This window comes from Miscanthus floridulus, chromosome 13 (genome assembly GCF_019320115.1).
Source record: "Miscanthus floridulus cultivar M001 chromosome 13, ASM1932011v1, whole genome shotgun sequence".
NCBI classification, from domain to species: Eukaryota; Viridiplantae; Streptophyta; class Magnoliopsida; order Poales; family Poaceae; genus Miscanthus; species Miscanthus floridulus.
In genome coordinates this window covers 74,426,181-74,451,865 of record NC_089592.1, presented here as the reverse complement: position 1 = coordinate 74,451,865, position 25,685 = coordinate 74,426,181, and the positions used below count along the sequence as shown (strand labels likewise).

Here is a 25,685-nt window from a genome sequence, read left to right as displayed (position 1 = left end):
TTGCGCCACGTCCACATGACCACAGCCGTAGCCCCCCGTCATCCGTTTCCTCCTCCACGTCACCATCCGCTTCGTCTTCCCCTGCTATTATTACGCCACCTGCTCTCTAAACACGTCTGCCACAGTATAATACGCTTTCAGTGTGCCAAAACGTATTTGTGCTTCGTCTAAAGGAGTGTGGAAGGCCGAAGGCGGCTGCCTGCTCCGCGCGGTCTCTTCCGTCTCGGAGCGAGCGATCAGCGGCGTCACCGCGCGGATCCGAAGCGCGCGCGAGAATGCAGGGCGGATCCAGCGGCATCGTCTACGGCGGCCTCAAGTACCAGGCAAGCAAGCAGCAGCAGCAGCGCCTGCTGGAACCTTCTAGAACAACTTGTCTTAACCTCTTCCTCCTTTCTCTGCTCTTGCAGGCGCGGTGTATCGCCGACGTGCGCGCGGACGCCGGCTCGACCACCTTCCTTGCCGGCACCCTCAGCCTCAAGGAGGAGAACGAGGTGCGTGTCTCGCGGCCATGAAGGCGCGTCGCGTCTGGTGGGATTGCGATTCGAGTAGTACTTTTCTGTCAGGGGAAATGGCGTGGGATTTGATTTGGATCTCGATTCCTCTGAGTGCGTCCAAGTAGGTGCACCTAATCCGGCTTTCGCCGGCGGAGAGCGAGCTGGTGTGCGATGGCCTCTTCTACCACCCCAACGAGATCTGGGACCTCAAATCATGCCCCTTCGATCACAGGGTCTTCTCCACAGTCTACACGTCTGGTAAAGAACGGAAAAGTTGCCTCTCTGTTCGTGAACATTGCAATTTGCAAATCTGTAGTGTGTGATTTTCTTGTAATTTGGAAAAGTCGTGATGTGAATGCCAGGTGAGGGCTACGGTGCGTCAGTTTGGAAAATCCCAGAGGTTAATGGGCAATCAAACTCACCTCAACTTGAGCAGCTCTTTGAGCTTAGTGGGCATACGGGCAAGACTAGACGGTGAACTCCTGTTTCTGTTGATTTTTGGTTGCTCTAGAGATGTTTGATCTACTTACTGTACTAGATTCTTCCTATGCTTTGAATTTCAGACTGTGTCCAACTTTGGTGGCTGAAATGCAAGTGTGGGGTTAATGTTCCTTCCTGAACCGCATGGTGTTTATTTGTAGCTAGATTATTTTGGCCTCATTTTTGTGACTACATCACTTGTTCACTGCACATGAACATTGAGATAAGAGTATAGTTACTAAGAAAGATGCAATGAACATTCTGTCCTGTCTAGCATGCTGCACGTGTTTCACATTATGAGCCCCATTTAAGCAATACAAAGATTATTTCCCACAGTGTTCGCGAAGGACATAATAGATGAGAATATTTTATTTCAACTTTCTGTATGAATCTTTTAAACTAGTCTCACTTGCTTCATATATTCTTAAAAGCTTCTTGTGATATGTGTGTCATCTTTATTCATGGTTCTTGACACCTCTAAGCTGGTTATTTTGCAGTGTGATTTGGTGGCCACTTGGAAAGCATGATAAACTAATTAGCATCGATGACCGAAATATTTTTCTTTGGAACATAGACACGTCAAATAAATCAGCTAAGGTGTGCCATCATCCTTCTGTTTATCAATATATCATCAGCATACTTGCAAAATACTTTCTCTGTTTTCAAACATTAACTTAAGTACCAGATTATGAATTGTCAAGAATCTACACGCCATCTGTTTATATACTTCATATTTCACAATGGTGTTAATTTGAATTCATACATTGCAGGTGATCTCACAGGGATCAGCTGACATGCTTCCAAATTTACGTGGTGGAGCTTGGGATCCACACAATCATAATTCAATTGCTGCAATATCTGATTCATCACTTCAGTTGTGGGATCTACGTTCTATGGAGTTAATACTTTATCTTGACCTTCTATTATTTACTATGCTTCTATCTGTAGTTCAGTTATTGAAATGTTGCAGTTATGTTTATCTTTAAATGTACCATTCTCAGAAAATCAACTGCAATTGAACATGCACATATACGGGATGTGGATTATAACCCCAAGAAGCAAAACATTATTGTGAGTTCGACACTTACTTTCTTGTTTCCCATATCAAGCAATACTTCATATATATTTGCAGCAAACGAACATTCTTATGAATTAGCTTTCTGTAGTAACATTGAAGACAACAACTTTGTATTACCTTCTGTTTCTTGGTTACATTTCAACTTTATTTTGTTATATTTTGATCATGGAGTTTGCATATTTTTTCTTGCTTCAGTAGTTAAGCATCATGTTCGCACTGGGGTATGACATGAGTTGTTGCTTCGTTATTATTAAATAATTGATTAGAACTCTTGACAGAGTTTTACCAACAAATTCATTTTTTATTGGTTCATAATTGTATTAATTTAATCTAGCTAGGGCGGGCCTGGTGCAAGCGGTAGAGTCTTACCGCCTGTGACCGGAAGGTCCCAGGTTCGAGTCGCGGTCTCCTCGCATTGCATAGGCGAGGGTAAGGCTTGCCACTAACACCCTTCCCCAGACCCCGCACAAAGCGGGAGCTCTCTGCACTGGGTACGCCCTTTTTTTAAGCCTCAATCCAATTTCGTAGAGCCTGCCTAATTAAGTTGATGAGCCACACTATGAAGTTATGGGAGAGAGTCATCGAGCAGCGTCTGCGAGGAACGACGCAGATATCAACAAACCAATTTAGTTTCATGCCCGGAAGGTCAACCACAGAAGCAATCTTCTTAATAAGACAGGTTATGGAGCGGTTTAGAGAGCAGAAGAAGGACCTCCACTTGGTTTTCATTGACCTAGAGAAGGCTTATGACAAGATACCAAGAAATGTTATGTGGTGGTCTTTGGACAAACATAAAGTCCCATCAAAGTACGTGACCCTTATCAAGGACATGTACAACAATGATGTGACTAGTGTTCGAACAAACGATGGTAACACATATTACTTCTCGATTAAAATTGGACTTCATCAAGGGTCAGCCTTAAGCCCGTATCTCTTTGCCTTGGTAATGGATGAGGTTATCAGGAACATACAAGGGGAAATCCCTTGGTGTATGTTGTTCGCTGATGATGTAGTGTTAGTGGACGAAAGTCAGACGGGAGTAAATAGGAAACTAGAGTTATGGCGGCAGACCCTTGAGTCTAAAGGTTTTAGATTGAGCAGAACTAAAACCGAATACATGAGATGCGACTTTGGTGGAGTTGTACAGGAGGAGGGAGATGTGAGTTTGGAAGGTCAAGTAGTGCTTAAGAAGGATACCTTTCGGTATCTGGGATCGATGCTATAGAGGGATGGAGATATTGATGCTGTCGTTAGCCATAGAATCAAAGCAGGGTTGATCAAGTGGCGATAAGCTTCTGGCATTCTCTGTGACAAGAGGGTACCACAAAAGCTAAAAGGCAAGTTCTATAGAACGGCGATTAGACCGGCTATGTTGTATGGAGCAGAATGTTGGCCTACAAAGATTCGACATGTTTAACAACTGATTGTTGTAGAAATGCGTATGTTGCGATGGATTTGCGATCACACCAGAATGGACCGAGTTTGGAACGATGATATACGTGATCGCCTAGAGGTAGCACCAATTGAAGAAAAGCTTGTCCAACATCGGTTGAGATGGTTTGACCATGTCCAAAGTAGACCTCTAGAGGCACCAGTGCATTGTGGAGTCCTAAGCCAAGCTAATAATATGAGGAGAGGTAGAGAAAGACCGAAATTGACATGGGGGGAGGCAATAAAAAAATATTTGAAAGCTTGGAATATACCTAGAGATCTATGTTTGAATAGGAGTACTTGGAAAGCAGCTATTAAAGTGCCTGAACCGTGACTTGGGGCTCTTGGTGGGTTTCAACTCTAGCCTACCTCAACTTGCTTGGGACTGAAATGCTATGTTGTTGTTGCCTAATTGGACACCCGTGTTCAAGTTCAGTAACAATGACAGCTATTACTGGTTCATTATTGAATTGTTATCAACTTATTTATACTCCTGCACCCAAATAAAATATTTGCTTCTGATTAGTAATCGATTATACACTTCAGGCAACAGCAGAAGACGAATTTGGAATTCGCTTGTGGGATCTCAGAATGCTTAAGCATCCTCTAAAAGATCTCCCTGGGCACTCACATTGGTATGTACTGTGTAATAATATACTCAAACCAGAATCTTTCACTGCAATCTTTAAATGTTCTCAATCTGTTGTGTTTGCATATATGCTGTGAATGCGTATGGTTTGACCTTACCTTCTATCGAACAAGAGCAAACTTCATCCTTTTCAGAATTAGATTTCTGGAAATGCTTCGGTCACTAACACGTGTGACTACACGGGCCTGTTTTGACTTTCTTATCTAGCAAATATCGAGTATTTTTTATGGTCTCATTATTTTTACAGGACATGGGCTGTTCGGCACAATCCTGAGTATGACGAGCTGCTTCTGGTTTGTCTCACTCCTCCCTCCACATGCAACTTTTTTGGGGGATTAAAGTAATGATATATTGGTTTTATTGTGTACTGATGACATTGAATCTTTTGTAGAGTGCTGGAACAGATTCAACTGTAAATTTATGGTTGGCTAAAGTTAGCAGTGACGATTCTGAATCTGATAGGTCTCTATTTTTTTTTTCTTGTGCTTGTTAGATCATTTTGTTTAAATTTGGGATATTGATGCCTGGTCATTTTTCCACAGCCCTTCTGGTTCACCCAATAGGCAAGAAGAACCATTACTGAACTCATATACTGACTACGAAGACAGCATCTATGGTATCCTCCAACCTTCATACTTTGCTTATCAATTAGAACTTTGACAAGGAATCACAGGGTTAATTAAAATTGTAGGTATTGCATGGAGCTCCCATGATCCATCATTATTCGCTTCTTTGTCTTATGATGGAAGGGTATGTGCTTGCATCGTTTATTGCCTTGTGGAACTTTGCCTTACATGTCCTAAACATTCATGAGATTCTCTGATGGTCAGATTGTCTTGGAATCAGTCAAGCCCTACTTGCAGAGAAAATGAATCTTGCTCGTCTATCAATTTTGAATCGTAAGGCGTAAAATATGATTCCTCATTTCCTTTATCTTGTCATTATTACCGGATTTACCTCATGTCCTAATAAACTGTTCTCTCCCTGCAACCTGCAGGCTTGTTTGTTCATATTTGAAGCCGTGTAGCTTTGCCTTGCCATTCTGTACCCTCTTAACAAGCCGTGTAGCAATGGCAGAAATATCAATAACAAGATTGATGCAGAAATCATCTTGGCTGACATCAGGTCTTCAGCCCACTTTATTAAAGCCAGCAATGGTTGCAAAAAATCAGATCTAGCTTCAGTTGGAGATAGTACAACACAGTTGAGGCTGTCAGCAGTTTCCTTTCCTGTATCTTCAAATTTTGTCTGCTAGGATTTGATGTTCAGTTGCTAGAAACTTGGCTGTGAAGATCTGATCTGTATGTTAATAACCGTTGTCCGTCTGTCTGAAATATTGTTCCTTACTTGATTAGTAGGATGTTGTATATTTGAAAAGTGTTCATGAAAAGGTCCTGCGTTATATGATGAGGTGGAGTTGGACTGAATTTGTAAAACCATTCAGAATTTCAGATTACTAGGATTAGCTTGTTTTTTTTATTTAACTCTTCTGTTTGGCATTCAAAATTTCGTCCTTTGCAGGTAGAGTTGAACTGAATTTGGTAAAACCATTCAGATTAACAGGAATAACTTATTTTATGAACTAGTACTATGTTCTGTATTCAAATTTTTTTCTTCTTTGGTTCACAGTAGTTGCCCATCTTCTTTGCTGAGTTACATGTTCCTATAGTTGGTCCATGCCCAAAAATGTGCTTAACTAGTCGATTGGTGCGCGATTCCACGCGCTCGTGCGGTAGCACGTTCAGAGGTTATACAGGTCTATTGAAATATATTACAGGGATAAGTATTTTATTGCGGAAAAGCTATACACGGTAGTTGATCTCTAAGCCGGTGTACACAAATAGTTGTCTTCGGTGGTAGTAGCGCTGCTGATGTGTGGTGGTGCTGGTGAAGGTCTGGTGATAGGCGATGCATGATGGTGCCGATGTAAATAGGAAGTTCTCTTAGCAAGCTGTGATCAGTGGGTACGTTAAATTATTGATGAATGGCTGCCAATACTGAAACGCAAAAAATAGGACTCAGTACTATTATTTGTTTGCAAACTAAATTGAAGAATAATGTGTGTACGGTAAACCTAGATTGTAATAAAATATCATATCATGGTGAAATCATGTTAACAGTGGGTAAAGCTAGGCATAGTTAAATGTACCTATTATCCTAAACTCAGTTGATATATATTCCTCTTAAATCTAAAAAATAGAACACAAGGAAAAGCGTTGAATCTAAAAAAAAATATAGGAATCGAATCCTAACACGGATCATGATACATTTCTCAATCTCTTATTGGATGAGGCAGTCAAAGAATTGTGATATGGTATGTTTGTGGAAGAACCATTGAAAAACTCAAATTGGCAGAGCACTTGTCCATGAAAAGGATCATGGCGCTATATGTAAGATTAATAAAAAGAAATGAGCATGTACTATGAGAACCTAACATCAAAGAAACAGGATACCTTAGAATGAGCTACAAATATCATCAACCCGAGATCCTGATAAGGGAAAGAACCTGCATATCAGCAGCCATGAATAGGATCAGGCCACTATATTTAGTCTAGGGAACACAGTTGTTAATGCACCATTTAATGGTACAAATTTGATGGAAATGCATACCGCTTTTTATCTGTACAGGTACCTTTAGTTACCTAATAGAAAGCAGAGGTAGAACCATAATGTAATTATTCCATAGAAGCACACACACGTTTCATTTCAGGACTTTTCAATTTGATACCGACAAAACCTCCAGCACCACCTTGCTCTAAAAAAACTACACCCTGAATTCTCTTTAGCCCCAATGTATTAAAGGCATATAATAATCAATGGAGGATATGACAGCTGTAGCATTAGGAGGGAAGACATTAGAAAAAAGATTCATAGATACCTGAGGTCTCCATCAGCTTCCTGACTGCCTCTTGTTTCTCTGAAAAAATAGAGTGTACCACCATGTTAACAAATTACTGGAAGCAAGATACAAGGCGCGCGAGAGGAAACAAAGCTTTTAGGCTAGCGTTACAGGGGCTGTATGAGGAAGGAATACGTAAAAGTTTGTTGCTACGTTTTTTTTATGCGAACAGTATAGTCTACGCGCCCAGATAGGTGACCATTGAGGTTTCATGAGTGGGTTCTGTGTGAAGTGAAACAATTTGCGAGATAATTCACATGAACATTACAGTCAAGGTTCATAGTTCTAATTATACATAGGCCGCGCCCCCACGCGCGAGCGCAAATGAATATGTTTAGGTTTATAAGATACAGTCAGTTGCAATTATATTGTACTATATAAATTGCAAATCAACTTCCAGATAGAAGATGCACCTCAGCAGATATTGTCATTCAAAGACACTGTGCAACAGGTTACAATTTCCAAACACTTGAACCAGCAGATCGGAACAGTGATCCAAGTGTTTAATGTAAAGTACAGGTTCATGATGCTAAAAAGAAGCAGCAAATTCAGCTTGCAGCAAAAAAAACTCCGAAAAGCCATTTAGGCTATTAACAGCAGCAACTTTCTTGAATGGGTCAGTCTATTGACTGCAAAGCAGTTTAGAGAATCATAGTTGTGGCAAAGGTCACACACATATAGCAGCTCAAAAGGTAATGAGAGTTTCTCATGCCAATAACGCATTGAGGTTGTTCTCCAAAGTACAGTGCGGCAGCTTTGCAAATAATTCTGCTTGTGTCTCCATTATTTTTACTGCGAAGGGAGAAACAAGCCATCTTAGTGCAACACAGCTGCACGACTGAGCTGTTGTTGTAGGTCTTTTAGAAACATGGTTACCTGTTGTGCAGGGACCTGCTGTGGTGGCTGTTGCTTGTAATTTCCATCTCCTGGATATCTTGTGTAAGCGTACATGGCAGGATCTTGAGGGGGCCGAGCATAAAGTCATGGATCAAAATAGCTACCATTCCACTGTGTCAGCTCTTAGGAAGGGTGGAACATAATTTCATCAAAGGGGATGTCAACTCAAGCACTAATTAAAGGGCACACAAATTAGAGGTAAAAACTTATGTGTGAGTGTACGATCCCATGCCTCCATTTAGCACCCTTACTGTCTCCTCAACTGTTGTCCTGAAGAAGCAGTTTTATTAAGCAAGATAAAATCCATCAGTTTTATTAAGCAAGATAAAATCCATACAATAGTATTTGTTTGCGAAAGTTGTGGAAGCATTTTTTTCAGGTATACTAAGCAATTGTTCCGGATATACAATAAATTTCATGTAATATGTAAATTAAGCAATTGTGCAAGTAGACAAGATAGCTACTTTGAAAGGCACAAACTGAGACTATAAGCAAGGGTACCATCCTACTGATTTTGCATAGTAGCTAATCAGGTATAACAAATAGATTTCAGGCTTATTAATTATGCCCAAGCATGAGATGTAAACTCGTGGTCTTTTTTGCAATAAAAAATAGCTACAAAATTCCTACTGTAAATGGATAGCAAGGCAGCTGCAAACCTGTAAATAAACCAGGCGAAGTTTGCTGTAGAATAGAGCTTTGCTTATGGCAGCCTACATAATAATTGCTGAAAAAATCATTTAATGGGGTAGTTGATCCATAGGACATCATGTAATGGAATAGAAATTCGCTTATAGCAGTCTATAGAAGCAAATGAGCTCACCAGTTCACTTTCTAATCTAGTTGCTCCACAGGACCTTAGTTGAAGTTGTTTCAGACCTGCAAGAAAGTAGACAGAGATGAATAGAAATAGATACATCAATAGATACATCATCAGGTTTGGGGTGTGGTCAGTAATAGAACGACCAACAAATCATGTGAAGACATCATTTTTCAGTCATAGGATTGTGAAAACAGAATTGATTTTAAAATGGCTCCCTCAATATTCTTGGACCAGTTTCGCTGTACAAATACGCTGCAAGTAGAACACCTAGCAAATCCGAACCCCATTAGCAAAATATTTTGTACTGGCTCTCATTATTAAGTGGACCATTTTTTCATATACTATTTATACCTAGACATTGTCAACCAATGTCGTTGCATATACATGAGAACAATGGGAGATGACAACACTAAACTTTAAAAACACTGATTTGAAGACATCAGCTTTAATGTGGTAACAAACTTATTATTTTCGAACAGAGCAACGACAGGCATCATATACCAGCTGAAGGCTTCTTCTATGTCTGAATGGACTATTAATGATGCACAAACCCGAAATCATTCTTTTATAATTTCCATCCAACTTTGGCCATGACGAAAAATTAAGTTAATTGTGAGCAACCTAAATCATGCATTGAATCCTTGCTGCTGCTGAACTAAAAAAAATTGAATTATGGTTTGTAACCGTTACAGTATCAGTCATTAAAAAAACTCTATATTTCGAATCTGATAAAGATCTGACATCATGTTTGTTGGCTCAGCAATGAACTGGATAAGCAGGAAATCTAACTGAACAAAAAAAGGCTAAAAAATAGGTAGAAGTAATTAAGTGAGTTTAATTTCTAACAAATCCACATAGAAATAATTGAGGAATTTGTAATGGATTTTACCAAGCACCAACTGGCCATGGACATAGTCAAATCACTAAATTTCATTGATCCGTTCTATTCTATCTCAACAACTAAACGCATTTAAGATCTGAGACCATTGCTTTATAAAGGAATCAAGCTTTGACATCATTGCATATAAAATAATTGTACTCTAAAAATAGAGCACCATTATTCGGAGGTAGCATCGTACCTTCTATGGAGTAGGAGACCGTACGAAACATGGCAACGTTAGTGTTTATACACTGGGCTTCAACAAATAAAGCAAAATTCTGAAACAATATGATTCATTTTACAAATCAGGAGATAGGAGAATTTACATAAGAATCCATTCAGCTGGTTTCTAATCTGATTGCAGTGGACAGAATGTGCAAACACTTCACAAGCAGAGTCACAAGAACTGACCAAAATGATATCTCAAAAATTAGCCGAACCCCTCCTCTTTCTTCAGGACCTCAGGAGGCCGAACCGGCAATTGGACAATATATAGCTAGGGTTAGTGTATATAGCATGATTAACAATACAGGTATTTAGCAAAGGTTAACCAATATACATGTCTATCAGCATGACTAAAAGCACAAGCGGTAGGTATCATTGTAGTAAGTGAACCTTACACCATCATGGTAGAACCGAGGTCTGAAAGATTGGTAAGCCCAAGATGCGATGATAAATGTTAGGCAGTGGCAAATTTGATGTGATTGTCATCAAACCAGTTCAGTTGTGATGGTGAACTGAATCATCAAAGAGGTAGAAGTGTGTACTGGCGGTCTAAGCCATGGTTCAAACAAGGAATTTGTGCAAAAGAAAATGGAAAAGGAAATGTATAAATATCGGCTTGCCAACCTCTTTTGGGAGGGGATAATTATATATAGTAAGTAAGTAGGCAATCATACACTGGTATTAGAAACTATAATAAATTAGCAGGCAATCATGTAATGATATTGATATTAATTCTTAACATAATAAATTTCTGCAATTACTTGAGCAAAATGCTCAAATAATATAGTGACTGCTACCTAGAACACTACCTTTAAGAGTTTTTTTTTTCCAGAGCAGCAACCCTACGTATAATAAAAATAATTACGTACCCAGAAAAAATGAATTAAAGGGATCAGAGGCATAATCAAATAAAAATCTTAGGGAGGAAGAAATAGAACAGAGCATTGTATTTACAGAGCTGTTTTCCATTTACAGATGTATGGATATGGAAAACAAATATGGAGATGGGGATGGGGATTAATGGGAACAATCAGGTGATCAAATTTACGGAAAGAACAACATATTTTGGCAATCGAAGACACACATGTGTTCCCATTGCAAGAAAACGAATGGATCTGTTATGGACAATATATAGTGTGCAGCTTTCCCATTTAAAAAGAACAATGAATTTAGTGGAATCAGGTGGAATAAGTTCATGTTCATTAGGTTAATCTAAAATGACTTATCGGAGTGTCATTGCTTTGATGGATAGCCAAAAAAAACTGAATCTAATATGAAGAAAGCTACAGACTATATAGTAGTGTCTCAATCTACATGCATGATAGTCTCAAATTTGGATCTGGAGCGCATGACCTAGAGCAAGCATAGAAAGAAAATGAGTGTGCAGGGATAAAAATTGGAGAGTACCTGTACCCCCTATTGTTGCAGTCTGCTATCAGTCCAAAGGATTGCAAGAGGATCGATAGTTACCTCAGAAAGGATAAGGTGAAGACGCAAAGTGGATACATTGGCCCATGGTGTTTGAAGAGCAATACTCTGAGGCACCCAGCTAGTTTATAGAGGTTGTGAATGCATCCATTCAGTGCAGCATTCTGTTATGTATTCACAAATTAAATTGCAGCCTGTAAAATCAAAGAGATGCCAAGCAAAATAATGAGAAAAGCACCCAAATTTTGTAAGGACAAATTCGACACGAACATACTAAAAGTTTGGCTGTGCAGGAAACATACATTAAGCACCCAATGATTGGAAGAAGTAACATATGCATGCCTGAACGCAGCGAGCATGAGAACAAAGTAATGCTCCAGTTCAAATCAAGTAGACTAAGTTGGAACTATTGAAGATGTAGTTGTAAGGAATATATATAGTTTTTTTTTCTACTTGTAACCACAAAGACGTAGTTCTAAATAAATAGCAATAATTGTCTAGAATATATCAAAAATAGAGTATGGAAAAAATTGATGCATGTGTTTGTTGCACTCATATCACTATTAGAAATTAACACATTCCTTTTTAAGCAAATATGGCTATATATCTCTTTAGCGGTAAAAACATGCATGTATGAAGTGGTGGTCTGTGAACATATGTAAACTGAAACTTCGAAGAACGCACCGTACGAATCTAACATGTTCATAGGAGTGCACCGTATTCATAGCAGCAAAAACCTGAGGATAAGAAAGCGATGGTATAATTCTTCACTATTTGCTATTCAGGACCATTGTCATCTAGCGATATGTATTCTCTGTTTAGCACAACATGTGAGAAAACCTTACATAACAACAGATAATGCGACGACTCGGTGAAAATGAACCCAAAACTAATCATAAATCCAAAACTATATCAAATTAGTAACCCTGATGTAGCAGGAAAAAATCAATTGCACAGAGCTGCACAAATGAATAGGATCAAACTCAGGCTATTTTTTTTGACAAAGCATTTATATAACAGCGTCACAGAATGTGTAAGTGCATTATTGCTGATCTCTGCTAGGAGAAAACTAATTAGTAGATCAGTCTACTCTTCATAAGCATGGATAAATAAATTTGTTATAGCCCATGCTAACCATATATTCTAAAAAATTTGTACCATATGCGGAGAGCTTTTAGCTCACCCAAAAATATTAGGCTTGACACACCAACAGGAAAATAGAACTTTCACTGAGACGACAACACAACAATAGATGTGGCCAATTTCATTGAATGAAACTGAAAGCTATATAAAATCAAGTCAGTACTGCAAATCAGTTACATGTGTAGATCATCAAACCCTTAGATGGTTAGGCATGTGTGTCCAGCTCCATGCGTGCACCACGGGCCTGAAGCATCTCTTGCTCATTCACCTGCACAAAGGAGAAGATGGAATGAAGGAGGAACTGGAGGAGGCACATAAAGCACAGGCACAACCATAAAGGCGAAAAAACAGGGTGCAAGGCAATGGCCCCAGATAATATCATGAAGGAAACCTTTACAAATTTTAGAGGCCTCAGAAATATATGAACCATCATTTAACCATGATCATGGGCACAGGCACAACCACAAAGACGAAAAACAGGGTGCAAGGCAAAGGCCGCAGATAATATGATGAAGGAAACCTTGGCAAACTGTAGCGGCCTAACAAATCTATGAATCATCATTTAACCATGATCCTGGAGTATGAAGGCACGAAAGTAAATGGAAAATGGCAAGTCTCTCACAGGATCTTGATGGGCAAGGTGTACCAATCAGGAAAGCAGGTGGTGACATGTCGCTGAAGCGGTCCAATGAAAGAATTCTAGGAGACGTGGATGGGCTGGCCGCCGAGTTCATTTTCATCACAGGCCATACGGGGAAAAAATATTTCCATCACGTGCATAGAGCACCAGGCTAAAAACAGTAGCTTCAACATAAACGAAACAAAATATCTCAAATCCCAGGGAGGGCTTCGCATCTGTAAGGTTAAAGAAGAGTTCATTTTCATCACAGGCCATACAGCAAAAAAAAATCTTTCCATCACGTGCACCGAGCATCAGGGTAAAAATAGATGTATATATAAGCGAAAACAAATTCCAAGGACAGATAGCAGGTTTGATATACTGTAAGCAGACAAACATCACAGCAGTAGGCATAGGCCAAACCCTAGAGAATGTATTCATGGCAATATGGTGAGAAATCATGGAGACAAAAGCAAAATTAGAGAATAAGAGGAAACGGGAACACCTGAGTGTGCTGCGTGCTAACCGCGGCACCGCCAAGGCCGACCAGCACCTGGGGCGCCCACCATAGGAAGCCGCATCGGGAGAAGAGAGAGGGTGCGCAAAGGAGAGCGCACCGGCTGCTCCCAGCAGCGAGGCCCGGCCGACGGCGGCAACGAAGCTGGGGAGGCTCGACGCCGGCATGGGTAGGGCGTGACGCCATGGCCGGCCGGTCTCGCCTCGCCCGCCGCTAGGGCCCATGGACGCGCGCGACGCAGATAAGCTGGCGCGGTCGGGGCCTGCTGTAGCGCTGGCACCCCAGGAGAGAGAGGGAGAGGGAGAGGAAGAGAGGAAGAAGAGGTACGCCGCAGCCGGCAGCGGCCGTGAAGAGGCAGCTAGGGTTTCGCGTGGAGGGCGCCGACGCCGCAGCCACCGCGCGATGACGAGGCCGAAGTCTGACCCGTCCAGCACGCCGCAACGCTGGAGGAGAGGGAAGGAGAGAGGGGAAGGGCGGCCGTGGGCGGCACCGCCGCCGCAGGTACCGCCGCGTCGGGTGCCGGGAGGAGCGACGGGGTGGGGAGGAGAGACGAGCGGATTGTTTTTTTGGTTTTTTTCTGCTGAGAAGGGAGGGGCCAATTTATTGGAAAGGTAATGGTTTTGGGGCGACGCGGCCCATCTGGCCATCCGGGAGCCCCCCGCCGTTCGTAGCTGATCGGACGGACGAGGCTATTTTGGGCGACGTGGATGGCGCCCCTGCTGGAGGAGTTGGCCATCTTTGTTTGTTTTGAATGGCTCAAATAGTTCATCACATATGTGCATTCCTCAATTTAGGGAAAAAAAGTGAGCTTCATTTCCAACACCCGTGTAACAGCTACGCAATCCAAGTTCTTTGAATTAATAAGTGAACCATAACCTAAGATTCTTCTATAGTTGTCCAGGTTGTACATATATAGGGTCTGCTGCATTAGCTTGTAAGTCAGATTTGATTGTATTAGACAATGTAGGCACATAAAAGTTGTCACCCCCACATACCTCTACTAGAAAAATAAGATCTCAACTAGAACATGAAGGTGACTATATTTAACAAAAGGGGATGCAAACAACCAAATACAATTTTATCAAGCGCGGCGTACCTATGTAGGATAACCAAACACCAAGACGTTGTTTATGTTTACAATTGTTTGAGTTGTGGTACATAATGTATAATACAGAATGTAACCAACTAATTAAACCTATAGCATCCCTTGTATAGTACATTTTATTCTCTCGGGTCACACTTTAGGGTAGGGTGGGTTCCACATGCGTTGGTGTCTCCTCCAAATCTCCAATGAATATATCGAAGGATCCAAGCCATCTAAAGCAATGATGAACACAATTTTCCACAATTATAAAACATATATCCGAATCATCACGTATATCATTATTTTGAACTAAATACTTCCTTACAATTGAGCAGAAAAAAATCGTAAAATATATCAGTTCATTGTTTGATGTTTCCAACTAACCTAAACAAAATTTTCGTTTGAACACATCTTGTTACCAACAGCAAACCGCATCAATTGCAGGAGAAATCTACATCTACTACCTCTATAATGTGTTTTTCAATCTTTGGCGAGCAGCAGATTTTTGGAGGAAGGAATCGACCTCAAATGACCTCTTTGTATTTATTATTTTTGTTGGTCGTTTGTGCGTCTAAGTGTCCTATTTTTCTTAATATATTTCAGATCTTTGAGACACTTTCTAGCTCCTCTTTCAGAATTTTTTTAAATAGGAGAACCATTTTAACCAAACAGTAAAATTAATTAGGATATATTATAGTGATAGCAAAATAATTCTAATAAACCATAATTAATTTTTAAAAGAGACAGTAAAATGTGCCCCATATCTGATAAAAGTTAAAGCATATAATTTGGTCATGAATAGGGCTCTTGTTTTATTCTCAACAAAATGCTTTTTTTTTTTTGTCTGCATTGCTAAGGGGAAAAGGGGCGAGCAGAGAACCCGTATTTAACGACAACACACTCGCCGTACTGTGCTGTGTGCTGTAGTAGTGTAGTACCACCGTCCCTTTCCTCCGGAGTTCAAACAACTACTGATCCAGAGGCGGGCGGCCCATGCCGCCACCGCCGCTTCCAGGACCACCTCGCCAGCGCCGTCGCAGCGGCGCCCCCTCGCAGCTCCCCTGAGGCACGCCCTCTGGCCGCGGGACATGGTCCAGTCGCGGCGGCGCGGCGGCAACTACCGGTGCCCGCTCCGCGCCGCACTGCCGGCGGCGGCCCTCCTGCTCTTCCTCCTCGCCGCCGTCGCGCTGCTCTACGTCTCCCCGCCTCCGCTCGCCGACCACCCCGTGGTCGCCTCCTCCCGCCGCCGCCGCTCGCCCCATGCCCTGGTATTGCATCGCACTAGTGACCTAGCCGCATTTGCTTTTTTCTCCACATTTCCGATCTAACTTGTCTTGCTTTATGCGTGTGTGCTCTTGCTCGCGCAGCTGAACAGCTCCGGCGGCGGTGGCATGGAGGAGTCCGAGCGCCGCGAGATTTCTCGTGCTCCGGTAATTATGCGCTTCTCCGGTTAGACTGAGCGCAGCAGATCATCACTAGTTTTTATCCTGTTTATTAGTAGAGTTGTGAGTTCAATTCTCTGAAATACCTCCTGCTCGTGTGACTTGTTGATTAGTTTGGGTGATGTTTGCTGTAATTAGTAGGTAAATGAATTGGGTTCCACTTCATGTTCCATTTTTCAGCAAATTAGATTGTGGCAAGCTATTGGATTATTATTTTGGTGTTATTTTATTCTACACGAGTGAAATTTACTTGCTCTAGTAGATGTTTGAGCTTAGCTGGATTTTATTTATGTTGCCATAAAATTATTTTGAAATGCACGCCTTTATCTTCAGAGCTCCTACATCATAATTTGGTTTCATTTTCCCTAAGGCATGTGAAGTTTGAGTTTTACTTTTATAATTGACGAGTTCATTACAACATTCTTTAAAATGTAGACGAATGGTTCGACCGTCAGGGATGACCTTTGGGGTTCAAAGCTTGCTAGCAAATTTTATGGGTGCAGCAACTCAAGCAGCAAGTTCCTTGGTAGGCAAACTTTTTGAAATCCACTGTTGGTCGAAATTTGGTGAAGCTGCATTGGACATTTTGTTTGTTCCACAGTTCTACAAGGCCACCAATGCTAGGTGTTTAGTTGTAACTAATGGTTTTGAAATTCTGGAAATAGTTTTGACTGATCTCTTAATTCATTTTACCTGAAGTAGTTATTGTTTCAAAATTGTGTAGATTCAAACATTACTACCCAACCAGACCGCTATTTGATGATTGTTACAAGTGGAGGCCTGAATCAACAGAGAACAGGGGTAAGCGTGTGCTACATTGTTTTTTTTTCCCATAAATAATTTTGCACATGGATGGGTAGGGGTGTAGGACAAAGCATGTGTTACAACCTTGTTATACATGTTTATGCACTGTTTTACGGTCTCATTGTTTTCTAATTATAGTAAACCATAAAGCTCTTGAATTTGTACTAAAATCTGCACCAAATGCTATGATTCTTTTCCGATGTTTCCCTGTGCTGAGTATCCAGACTCTGAAGTAATGCAACAAATATATTGTCAAGTGGCTAAACTAATACTAGATTCATCTAATGCACAAAGAAGCTAATGTTCTGTATCCTATGGTCTGCCAACTTTCCTTTATTTATATAATTTGGAAGGATGTTTTTTTTCCAGGCAAAGCATGATACATACAATCAATATGAATATGTAATGGCCCATATCCATAAACAGAATTAACTGTGTAAACTTGGATCATCCTTTTATGGATTATGTAGTCCTTAACTTAAAACATACTCCTTCCGATCCCAAATATAACTTCATCTAGCCTTGCCCTAACTGCACCAAATGTAAGTCAATGATAACTTCAATGCATCTATTTGCTTCATTCTTCCATGTCTACCCCTCCTCAGGTGAACACTAATCAGTGCAATACACTTACCACCCATCTAAACTCTAGCAATGATTGATGGGCAATATAGTCATTGTAATTCACCTTAATTCTTGTGCCCCAGTCCAAATGGACTTATATTTGAAATCAAAGGAAGTTTAGAACCTCAATGTATATATATAAACATTAGAAATCATCAGCTGATACTTATAATATCCATACTGTTGCTTAAAAGTATATAGTGTCAATCCTCCTGAGTCCTGACTAGTGCCCGGGAACATGTTGAAGACTTGAAATTTGAGGCCTGCCTGTACTACTAAGTTCTAATAAGAGTCTCCAGGAGTGATTTTTTATGCTTTAGTGATAACTTGTAATACTTATATGCCTTTTGGTTCCATGCTTGTTGTTATCTTTATAGACCTAATTAACATGTGCAGTGCTCTTTCAGATAATTGATGCTGTTGTTGCTGCACGTATTTTAAATGCCACACTTGTTGTTCCCAAACTAGACCAAACATCCTTCTGGAAAGATTCAAGGTTAGTTTGGAGTGCAAAGCATTTCTATGCCAGAATCTTCTAAGGCTTCTTGTGTTTCTAAGATGACTTCAGTGCATTTGGGTTGTACTTAATATAACTTTTGCTGCAGCAATTTTTCGGATATTTTTGACACCAACTGGTTCATCTCATCTCTATCAAAGGATGTAAAGATTGTGAAAGAGCTTCCACATATAGGAGGTAAACTTTGGGCTCCTCACAGGATGCGTGTTCCCCGAAAATGTACTGAGCGGTGTTACTTGAACCGTGTGTTGCCTGCACTCCTTAAGAAACATGTAAGTCATTGTATTGTAGCTGTGTTTGTTAATTTGTTACCAAGATACATAAGTTTTATATATGCTGTTATCTTGTGACTTAACCAATTTCATCCACTTGTGTATATATTCCTCGAGCTATATATATGAGATATTTACTCATTAAGCTCCACAAATATATGAGGCTTTTTCTGTGACTATTTTAGATTCTTTTACTTTCTTATTTTGAGAAGGGCGAGCCTGGTGCAAGCGGTAGAGTCTTACCGCCTGTGACCGGAAGGCCCCAGGTTCGAGTCGCGGTCTCCTCGCATTGCACAGGCGAGGGTAAGGCTTGCCACTGACACCCTTCCCCAGACCCCGCACAGAGCGGGAGCTCTCTGCACTGGGTACGCCCTTTTACTTTCTTATTTTGAGTATTAAGATATCAGTTCTTTCACTTGATGCAGGTTATCCGATTGACGAAGTTTGATTATAGATTAGCAAACAGGTTACAAACTGACTTGCAAAAGTTGAGATGTAGAGTCAACTATCATGCATTGAGATTTACTGCTCCAATTCAAGAGATGGGTGAAAAACTAATACAAAGAATGAGGGAGAGGAGCAAGTATTTTATTGCTCTTCATTTGAGGTGCACTCATATAAAATTCTCATGTTTCAGATCACATATATCATTTCCTTTTTATACTAATAATTGAGAGGATGGGCATAATGCAAATAACATAGTTTCTTAATTTCTTTGTATAAGCAGATTAGACTTGAAACCATTTAGAGATTAGAAGCTAGAACATTGGGAGCGCTTTCATCACCTGAGCTAGGGTGTGCTGGATGTTGGTCTCCCTCTAGTGTCAATGTGGCCTCGGCCTCTTGATTCGGATTGTGGTAGGGTAGCACATATCATGAAGTTAGAGGGACAACTTAAGGAGGGTCCTCAACTTCTGCCTTGGCAGTTTGTCTTATCAAGGAAGACGTGTATTCTGTAGAATGGTATTGTGTGGACACAATAAATGTTAATGCAATGATAACCTTTGATTCATAGATACCTAGCATTATTTGGCCAATAGGACCAGTATGGTAGAAGAGCATGTGTGATCACGTGATCTTATAGTCTGAAGTTGCAGGATTTTATATTTTTTATGACTAAATCTAAATCTTACAAATACATTTTCCCAGTTCATGTAAGTTTCCTTTACAGCTCGTAATGATATTGATCTTTTTCTTGTCCCTTCCCTAAACATTATTCCTTTTGCAATGTCAGATTCGAACCTGATATGCTTGCCTTTTCGGGGTGCTATTATGGTGGTGGAGAGAAAGAGAGGAGAGAACTTGGTGCTATAAGGAAGAGGTGGAAAGGCTTGCATGTATGTATGCTACTGTGCTATCATATGGCAGGTACCTTGGAAAACCATGATCGAATTTCCTAATGCAACATCCGCTGTTCTGTATTTCAGCTTAACCCAGAGAAGGGAAGAAGGCAAGGTAGATGCCCTCTAACTCCTGAAGAGGTGGGTCTGATGTTGAGAGCCCTGGGCTACAGAAAGGATGTCCACATCTATGTAGCTTCTGGAGAGATATATGGAGGTGCAAGGACTCTGGCACCTCTTAAAGCTCTCTTCCCCAATCTCCACACAAAAGAAACAATATCTAGCAAAGAGGAGCTGGCTCCATTCTCTAAACATTCCTCTCGCATGGCTGCACTTGATTTCATTGTCTGTGATGAAAGTGATGCTTTTGTGGCTAACAACAACGGCAACATGGCTAAAATTTTGGCTGGACGAAGGTATCCGTTGCTGTGCTCTTTTTGTATAACTATGTCATTGGTGGTTTATTACTTGCCCTGACCATATTTCGTGCCCTCTGCAGGAGATACTTTGGGCACAAGAGAACGATCCGACTAAATGCCAAAAGGCTCTATCCCTTATTTTTGAACAGAGGAAACATGTCATGGGATGCATTCTCCTCAAAAGTACACATGGTTCAGAAAGGATTTATGGGGGAGCCCAAAGAACTGAGGCCAGGGAGGGGGGAGTTTCATGAGAACCCCTCTACCTGCATCTGTGAAAGGACTGATGGCAAAGCAGTAGCCAGGGCCAAATCTCAAGATGATCAAGTATTGAATAGTGGTGCTGATCGAGGCAAAGGCATTGGCGAGCCAGCTGTTCCTAATCATACTGATGAAGAGGTGGGCGAACCTGATGATGACGAAGATGCCCCTGCAGAGAGAGAGACCGTTGATGTTGAAATGGACGACAATGTGTTGGTCGGACCAGAGGATCCTGAGCTAGAACAGATTCTTTCAGACTAGTATCCGGCATCAAAGATGTTTGCACAAACCAATTTTTGGCTGAGTGATTGACGAATTTTGCCCATCCCCTCTAAATTGTACATATTTTTTGCGATGTAAATGTACGTATACATCCGATCTACTCTAGCTTAGCTCGCAGCCTCCTTACTCAGTAGCCCCTTTGTAACATTTGTGCATTGTTATAGCTTGTATCATGGGTTTTGCTTTTGTGTAGCAACTCTTTGATGCCCTTTTTGTGTAAGCATCTTAGGGCATGTAGAATGTAAGGTGCTTACACACGGACAATTAAGGAGAGAATGTTGTTATACCATTAATAATTGATATATAAGTTAATTGCCTAGATAGACTTAGTCATCTTGTTAACACACATTAAGCATTGGTCTTAAGGACCATTTGAGTTTTATATTTTAGTAGCTATTCTTTAAGAGCAACTCTAAGAGATTTAGTAAAATTAGATGCTAAATTATGAGATTTAGCCATTATGTAAAATAGAAAGTCTATCTAAAATGTAGAGTTTTACAACAGCCTAGCTAAATTGGAAAACACAGATAGCTAGCAGGACTCGCTAGGGAAATATAGCCAGCGAGAATTGGAAAAATAGAAAACAATATAGACAAGTTGTTGGAATACTTTTTTAGAGCACAATAGCTATAAATAGCTTCACGAATACATTTACCTAGTCTGTTGGAGTTGATCAACGCCTAAAAAATATGATATGATACTGAACATCTTATCCATCTTCTAAGTATCAGTTGTGAATAGTCTAGTGAAGAAAATACGGTTATACATGCTCTTCAGGAACAATTGTGTAGCCAAATGGCGTTGCCTCAGGCCCGTGAACCAGCATTTCTATTTCTATTCTATTCTATTCTATTTTCTATACATCAAAGCAGGTTGGTTTAGCCGCCTCTCGTGGTGTCCATGTCGCCTCGAATTTCCTCATCCGTTCGATCTTGGGTCCTGCAATCCAGATCTCTTGAATCAGATTTCATCTGAAGCGGCTCCTTGTACTTCTCCTTACCTTATCCGGCTTTTTCATTGTTTCTTGTCGGATTCTCCGGCTTCTCCACCGAATCCACAAAAGCAATTATATACTCCCCGTGCAGGACCCGTGGAGTACTCAGCTTCCGCTTCTGTTTCCTGAATCTTCTCGTCGCCCCCTCCTCTCTCTCCCCATCGCTCTCTCCTTCGCGTCGCGACGACCGCCGCTGCCCCTTCCTCCCTCTCTGCTTCCCTCCTCGCCTCGCGGCATCACCGGCGGCTCGAGGCGCCACCCGCGCGCGGCACGCGCAGCGGCCGGTGCCTCGCTGTCCCCGTGCAGGACCCGAGCGCACAATCCGCCGAAACCCTAGGTATCGCGGGCGCCGTGCTCAGGGTCCCCTCACCTGTGGCCTTCCTGAGTTCGTGCCTCAGGTGGGATCCTTTGCCAGCTCCACGCGCCGGGGGCCAGGACCTGCGTTTTGGTCTGCTGGTCCGTCTTCGAAGGCTCTCCGATCCAGCATCGCCCCTGCCTCGTGTTCCTCATTGCCGGCCCCTGGTAATTTCCCCACGCTTCTCATCCTTCGTTTTGATTCAGGCTTTATTCCATGCTGTACTCCCACGTATCTATCCCTGTGGTCATCAGCTAGATTATACCGGCGGCGGCTGACACTATGTGTTCTTCCTCTTTACTGTTCGTGCACGCATCGTGTTTGATTACTACTAATAGTTTAGCATTTGGATGTGTTACCAGCTCAATTTAGGTTCTATGTAGACCTGTGAAATTACTCAGTGCCCTCTCTATTATATACATAGATTGGATTGTTCTTAGATTTCTCATATTTTCTTTTTTTTAGAGGATATATGTTTTTGCCGTGCTATGTAAATTGATACAGGTGCCCTTGCCTTTATGGGGATCCACGTAAATATGAGATATTTGGCTTAGTAAGCTAATGCTTAAATGTGGATGAGTTCTTACTATGCCACCACTTTGCAAGGGTATGAATGCTTCTCAAAATAAATAACCAGCATGGCCACTGCAACTATGATTAGCATGTCTTTTCTTATTTTCCTTACCTCCTCTCTTCTATTTTACAATGAATTTTATTTAGTTGCACATGATGTATCATATTGAGCCATGATTCCCATTGTTTTCTAACTGTATTTTACTTGGCCTAATACTTCCGTTTGTTTTTATGGCCAGCATATGCGACTGGGAAAAGTATAATTGAGTGCTTCAGTTCTCATTTAGCAGGCAATGTAACATCCAATTCATATTCCTCCTCTATATCCCCCATTATACTTTTCTCTTTATATTCACTCTTCAAGCACAAGATTAACTACTTGGTTCCGAGAGCATTGCTGTCATAGGTGTTGTTACATTATCTTAGTGACTTCCTACATGTTTGTGTTGTGCTGTTATTTATTCATGATAGCAGGGATGGTTTGCAATTTTTTTTATTTGGTTAGGTTCCTCGCATGTTCTTAATGTCACTACTTACATTACATTGCCAGAGAGCATGGGATTTGGAATTCTTCGTGCACTTCACTTTGAAATGAATGATCCAAATTAAAGTTATTTTATCAGATATTGTAGATAGTATAGGGCACATTTGTTTGAGATAGCGTGAGCACATTAGGTTAGTTGTATTCCTAAAAATTACAGTACTTCTGAAATTAATACAGGTTCCATACGTTGTCGGTAAATATGCAGGTGCTGGAGCAGCTGCCAGTAAAAGAAGAAATAGTCATATGTGTTGCCATGAATTTTGTCAATGCTCTCAGGTCTCAGGGGTGGAGGACGCCCAGATGGTCCCTCGAATGGCGGTGCCGTGGACCTACATCAGCCCCGTCATCACATCTCCTCCCCTGAACGGCGTCGATGGCCACCTATGCTGCCACCTCCTTTCCCTCTTGCCCTCGCCCTTTCTAGCTCAGCCAGCCTCAGGTATGGTAACCATCCATGTGACCGACATTTGATTCCCCAATTTTACTCCCTTTTCCGGCTAGGATAAGTGATTGATTGACAACCCCACTTGCTCCTATTGTGTGTAGGTCCAAGAACCCACAGAGGACTGCCTCACTCTGATCTTTTGGCTCATGAATGAATCTGAAACCTATTTGCACATGCAGGTTGAGTAGTTTGAGGTCTCGTTTTTTTTACCAAAGTATATATGCACATATAAACTTTTGTAACCAATATCGTTCTTTGCATTCGTCTTGAATTGTATAGGCTGGTGCAAAATAGCACCGCTGTGGTGCGGTGCCACGGCATGATCACGTCTTCCATAAAATTCAGGTGTACGTCTGCTCCATGTGTAACTCTCTATCCTTTTCCGTGCGTCAAATGAGCCTGCAGGTTGTTTGGCCGGCCTGTTTAAATGTAGCTTTTGTTTAGCGTTTGCACATTACTGCAGGCTGTATAGTGAGGATCGATGCCATGTGTTAATTTTCAGTCAACATTTGTGGGACCTCTTGACCTATCCAATTTTGTAATGCCCTCTTTCTTGCTTAATCTAACGAGCTACGACTGTGCTATGCATATTGTTGCCATCTGCTTCCTGTCCTCTTTTTTGTTTATTCGCGCGTTCTATTTTTAGAATAAAGACCCGTATGTACAGCAGTTGTTCCTCCTTAGTTTGTAATCCATTTCACAAATCTATAGGTATTTTTAGGATGTGTAAAATAGATATGGCGCAGACGCGCTGTTCAAGCTTGCATATGATACCTGCCTTACATCACATGTTGTAAAACAGAAATGGAGGAAGTACGCCTTCATTTTACCTGTAAATTCAGATGCTCTCTGAAAATCACATGTCAATCAGTAGACGTTGTACGAGCTGGTACAACAGATGCATCCATTCTGATGCTTTCACCACCTACTGTTGGTTATCAAGAGTTTGTGCAGCTTGACAACATCTAAATGGTCATAAAGTTTTTTTATCTGCAAATTGATTGAAGAAAGAATAGGCACAAAGTCATATTCAACAGGCTACAAAAGATCTTGCCTACTTCATGCATACATGCTTAATTTACATTTTACCTGAAATTTATTATATATCGATCACTGCAACTTCTAGAAATTATCGGGACTACATGGCCGCCTAACTTTTACGATCTAATCACCTGCTATATCCTATGAGGTTTATGCAGCATGACAACTTCTAGATGCTTCCTGAGCTTCATCTTAGCTAAAAAATTGTTCCAGTCTAGTTCCTATTCCATCTCGCCTGTGCATGCCTTCTGGTGGTCTAAATGGTGGTGGTTCAATAATGGTGTTGCCTGTCATTGGCTATCTTCGACATTTATTGGTGAAATACAGATGCTGATCAAGTACCATCACACAGTTAAAGAGAGGTACATTATCTGTTTTCGTATTAAGGAAGGTGCATAATTAACAATTGCAACTACAAGTTCCTCAGCTATTTCAATTACCTGATGATCAGCACAAACAAATTTATGCTGCATCCATTCTTTGATATGTATGCACTGCATGCAAAGATTAAACATATTTTTTACCTACGCTTTAACCAGGTGATTTGTCGGCGCGCGTGAGGGCACGCGTAATGGACTAGTAATAAATGCTTCTCCCGTTGAATGCTCTGGCTGTTGGCTACCTACCTAGCAAACAACAATTGTGTAGCCAAATGGCGTTGCCTCAGGCCCGTGAAAATGCTTCTCCCGTTGAATGCTTGGTTGTTGGCTACATACCTAGCAAACAGTAATGCCCGTTGAGAAACTGGCAAAAAGAGAAGACCAATGAACCAGCATAACCCCGTTGGGAAACTGTCAAAGAATAATCATGAAATCAAGTTGTCTATTACAATGTAAACAATATTGACCTCCTCGTCTGGTCATTGCCAAACTACAACTATATTTGTCCAATTGTCCTCCTTGTCTATACTTCACTGGACTACAACTATGTTTATCTCTATATTGGTAGACCCATATAGGTATGAGGAAAATTAGGGATAAGCAATATGAGCTGAAAAGTTACAATGCAACACACAGCGACCAATATGACGTGAAGCAACCATATTCTCCACGTTCAACCCCCTCTTGCTGGCCGGAGGCACACAGGGTACTTCCTGTTAAGCATCATCACATTGTTAGCTTGTTA

The 25,685-nt window shown here is 41.1% G+C and overlaps 2 protein-coding genes and 2 long non-coding RNA genes across 6 annotated transcripts; 3 read left to right on the top strand and 1 right to left on the bottom strand.

Moving 5' to 3' along the window:
* The first annotated feature begins 165 nt into the window (after positions 1-165).
* On the top strand, positions 166-5,568 carry LOC136500560 (WD repeat-containing protein DWA2-like). Its single transcript, XM_066495931.1, has 14 exons — positions 166-323; positions 408-491; positions 620-752; positions 857-968; positions 1,472-1,571; positions 1,745-1,872; positions 1,976-2,045; positions 4,030-4,118; positions 4,380-4,425; positions 4,524-4,594; positions 4,675-4,748; positions 4,824-4,882; positions 4,963-5,031; positions 5,130-5,568. Exons 1-13 carry the CDS (start codon positions 276-278, stop codon positions 5,002-5,004), a joined length of 1,056 nt encoding a protein of 351 aa, XP_066352028.1. The 5' UTR covers positions 166-275; the 3' UTR covers positions 5,005-5,031; positions 5,130-5,568.
* A 2,172-nt stretch (positions 5,569-7,740) lies between these two features.
* Positions 7,741-9,848, bottom strand: LOC136498940 (uncharacterized). Its single transcript, XR_010769843.1, has 5 exons — positions 9,831-9,848; positions 8,752-8,807; positions 8,588-8,641; positions 7,908-8,198; positions 7,741-7,823 (listed from the first exon to the last, which is right to left on the bottom strand). It is a non-coding gene; the product is annotated as an uncharacterized lncRNA (long non-coding RNA).
* Positions 9,849-15,594: 5,746 nt separating this feature from the next.
* On the top strand, positions 15,595-20,927 carry LOC136500554 (O-fucosyltransferase 6-like). The gene is made up of 10 exons (XM_066495928.1): positions 15,595-15,915; positions 16,015-16,077; positions 16,525-16,615; positions 16,814-16,890; positions 17,925-18,013; positions 18,123-18,306; positions 18,732-18,913; positions 19,541-19,643; positions 19,734-20,062; positions 20,146-20,927. The coding sequence occupies exons 1-10, from the start codon at positions 15,736-15,738 to the stop codon at positions 20,585-20,587; spliced, it is 1,740 nt and encodes a 579-aa protein (XP_066352025.1). The 5' UTR covers positions 15,595-15,735; the 3' UTR covers positions 20,588-20,927.
* Positions 20,928-21,718: 791 nt separating this feature from the next.
* On the top strand, positions 21,719-25,483 carry LOC136501153 (uncharacterized). 3 transcript variants are annotated; one of them, XR_010770185.1, is made up of 6 exons: positions 21,719-22,124; positions 22,770-22,820; positions 23,351-23,513; positions 23,621-23,698; positions 23,799-24,922; positions 25,100-25,483. It is a non-coding gene; the product is annotated as an uncharacterized lncRNA (long non-coding RNA). The 3 variants fall into 3 exon arrangements; XR_010770184.1 differs by having other exon boundaries at positions 22,770-22,825; positions 23,280-23,513; positions 25,100-25,482; XR_010770183.1 differs by having other exon boundaries at positions 23,280-23,513; positions 25,100-25,479.
* The last annotated feature ends 202 nt before the right edge of the window (positions 25,484-25,685 follow it).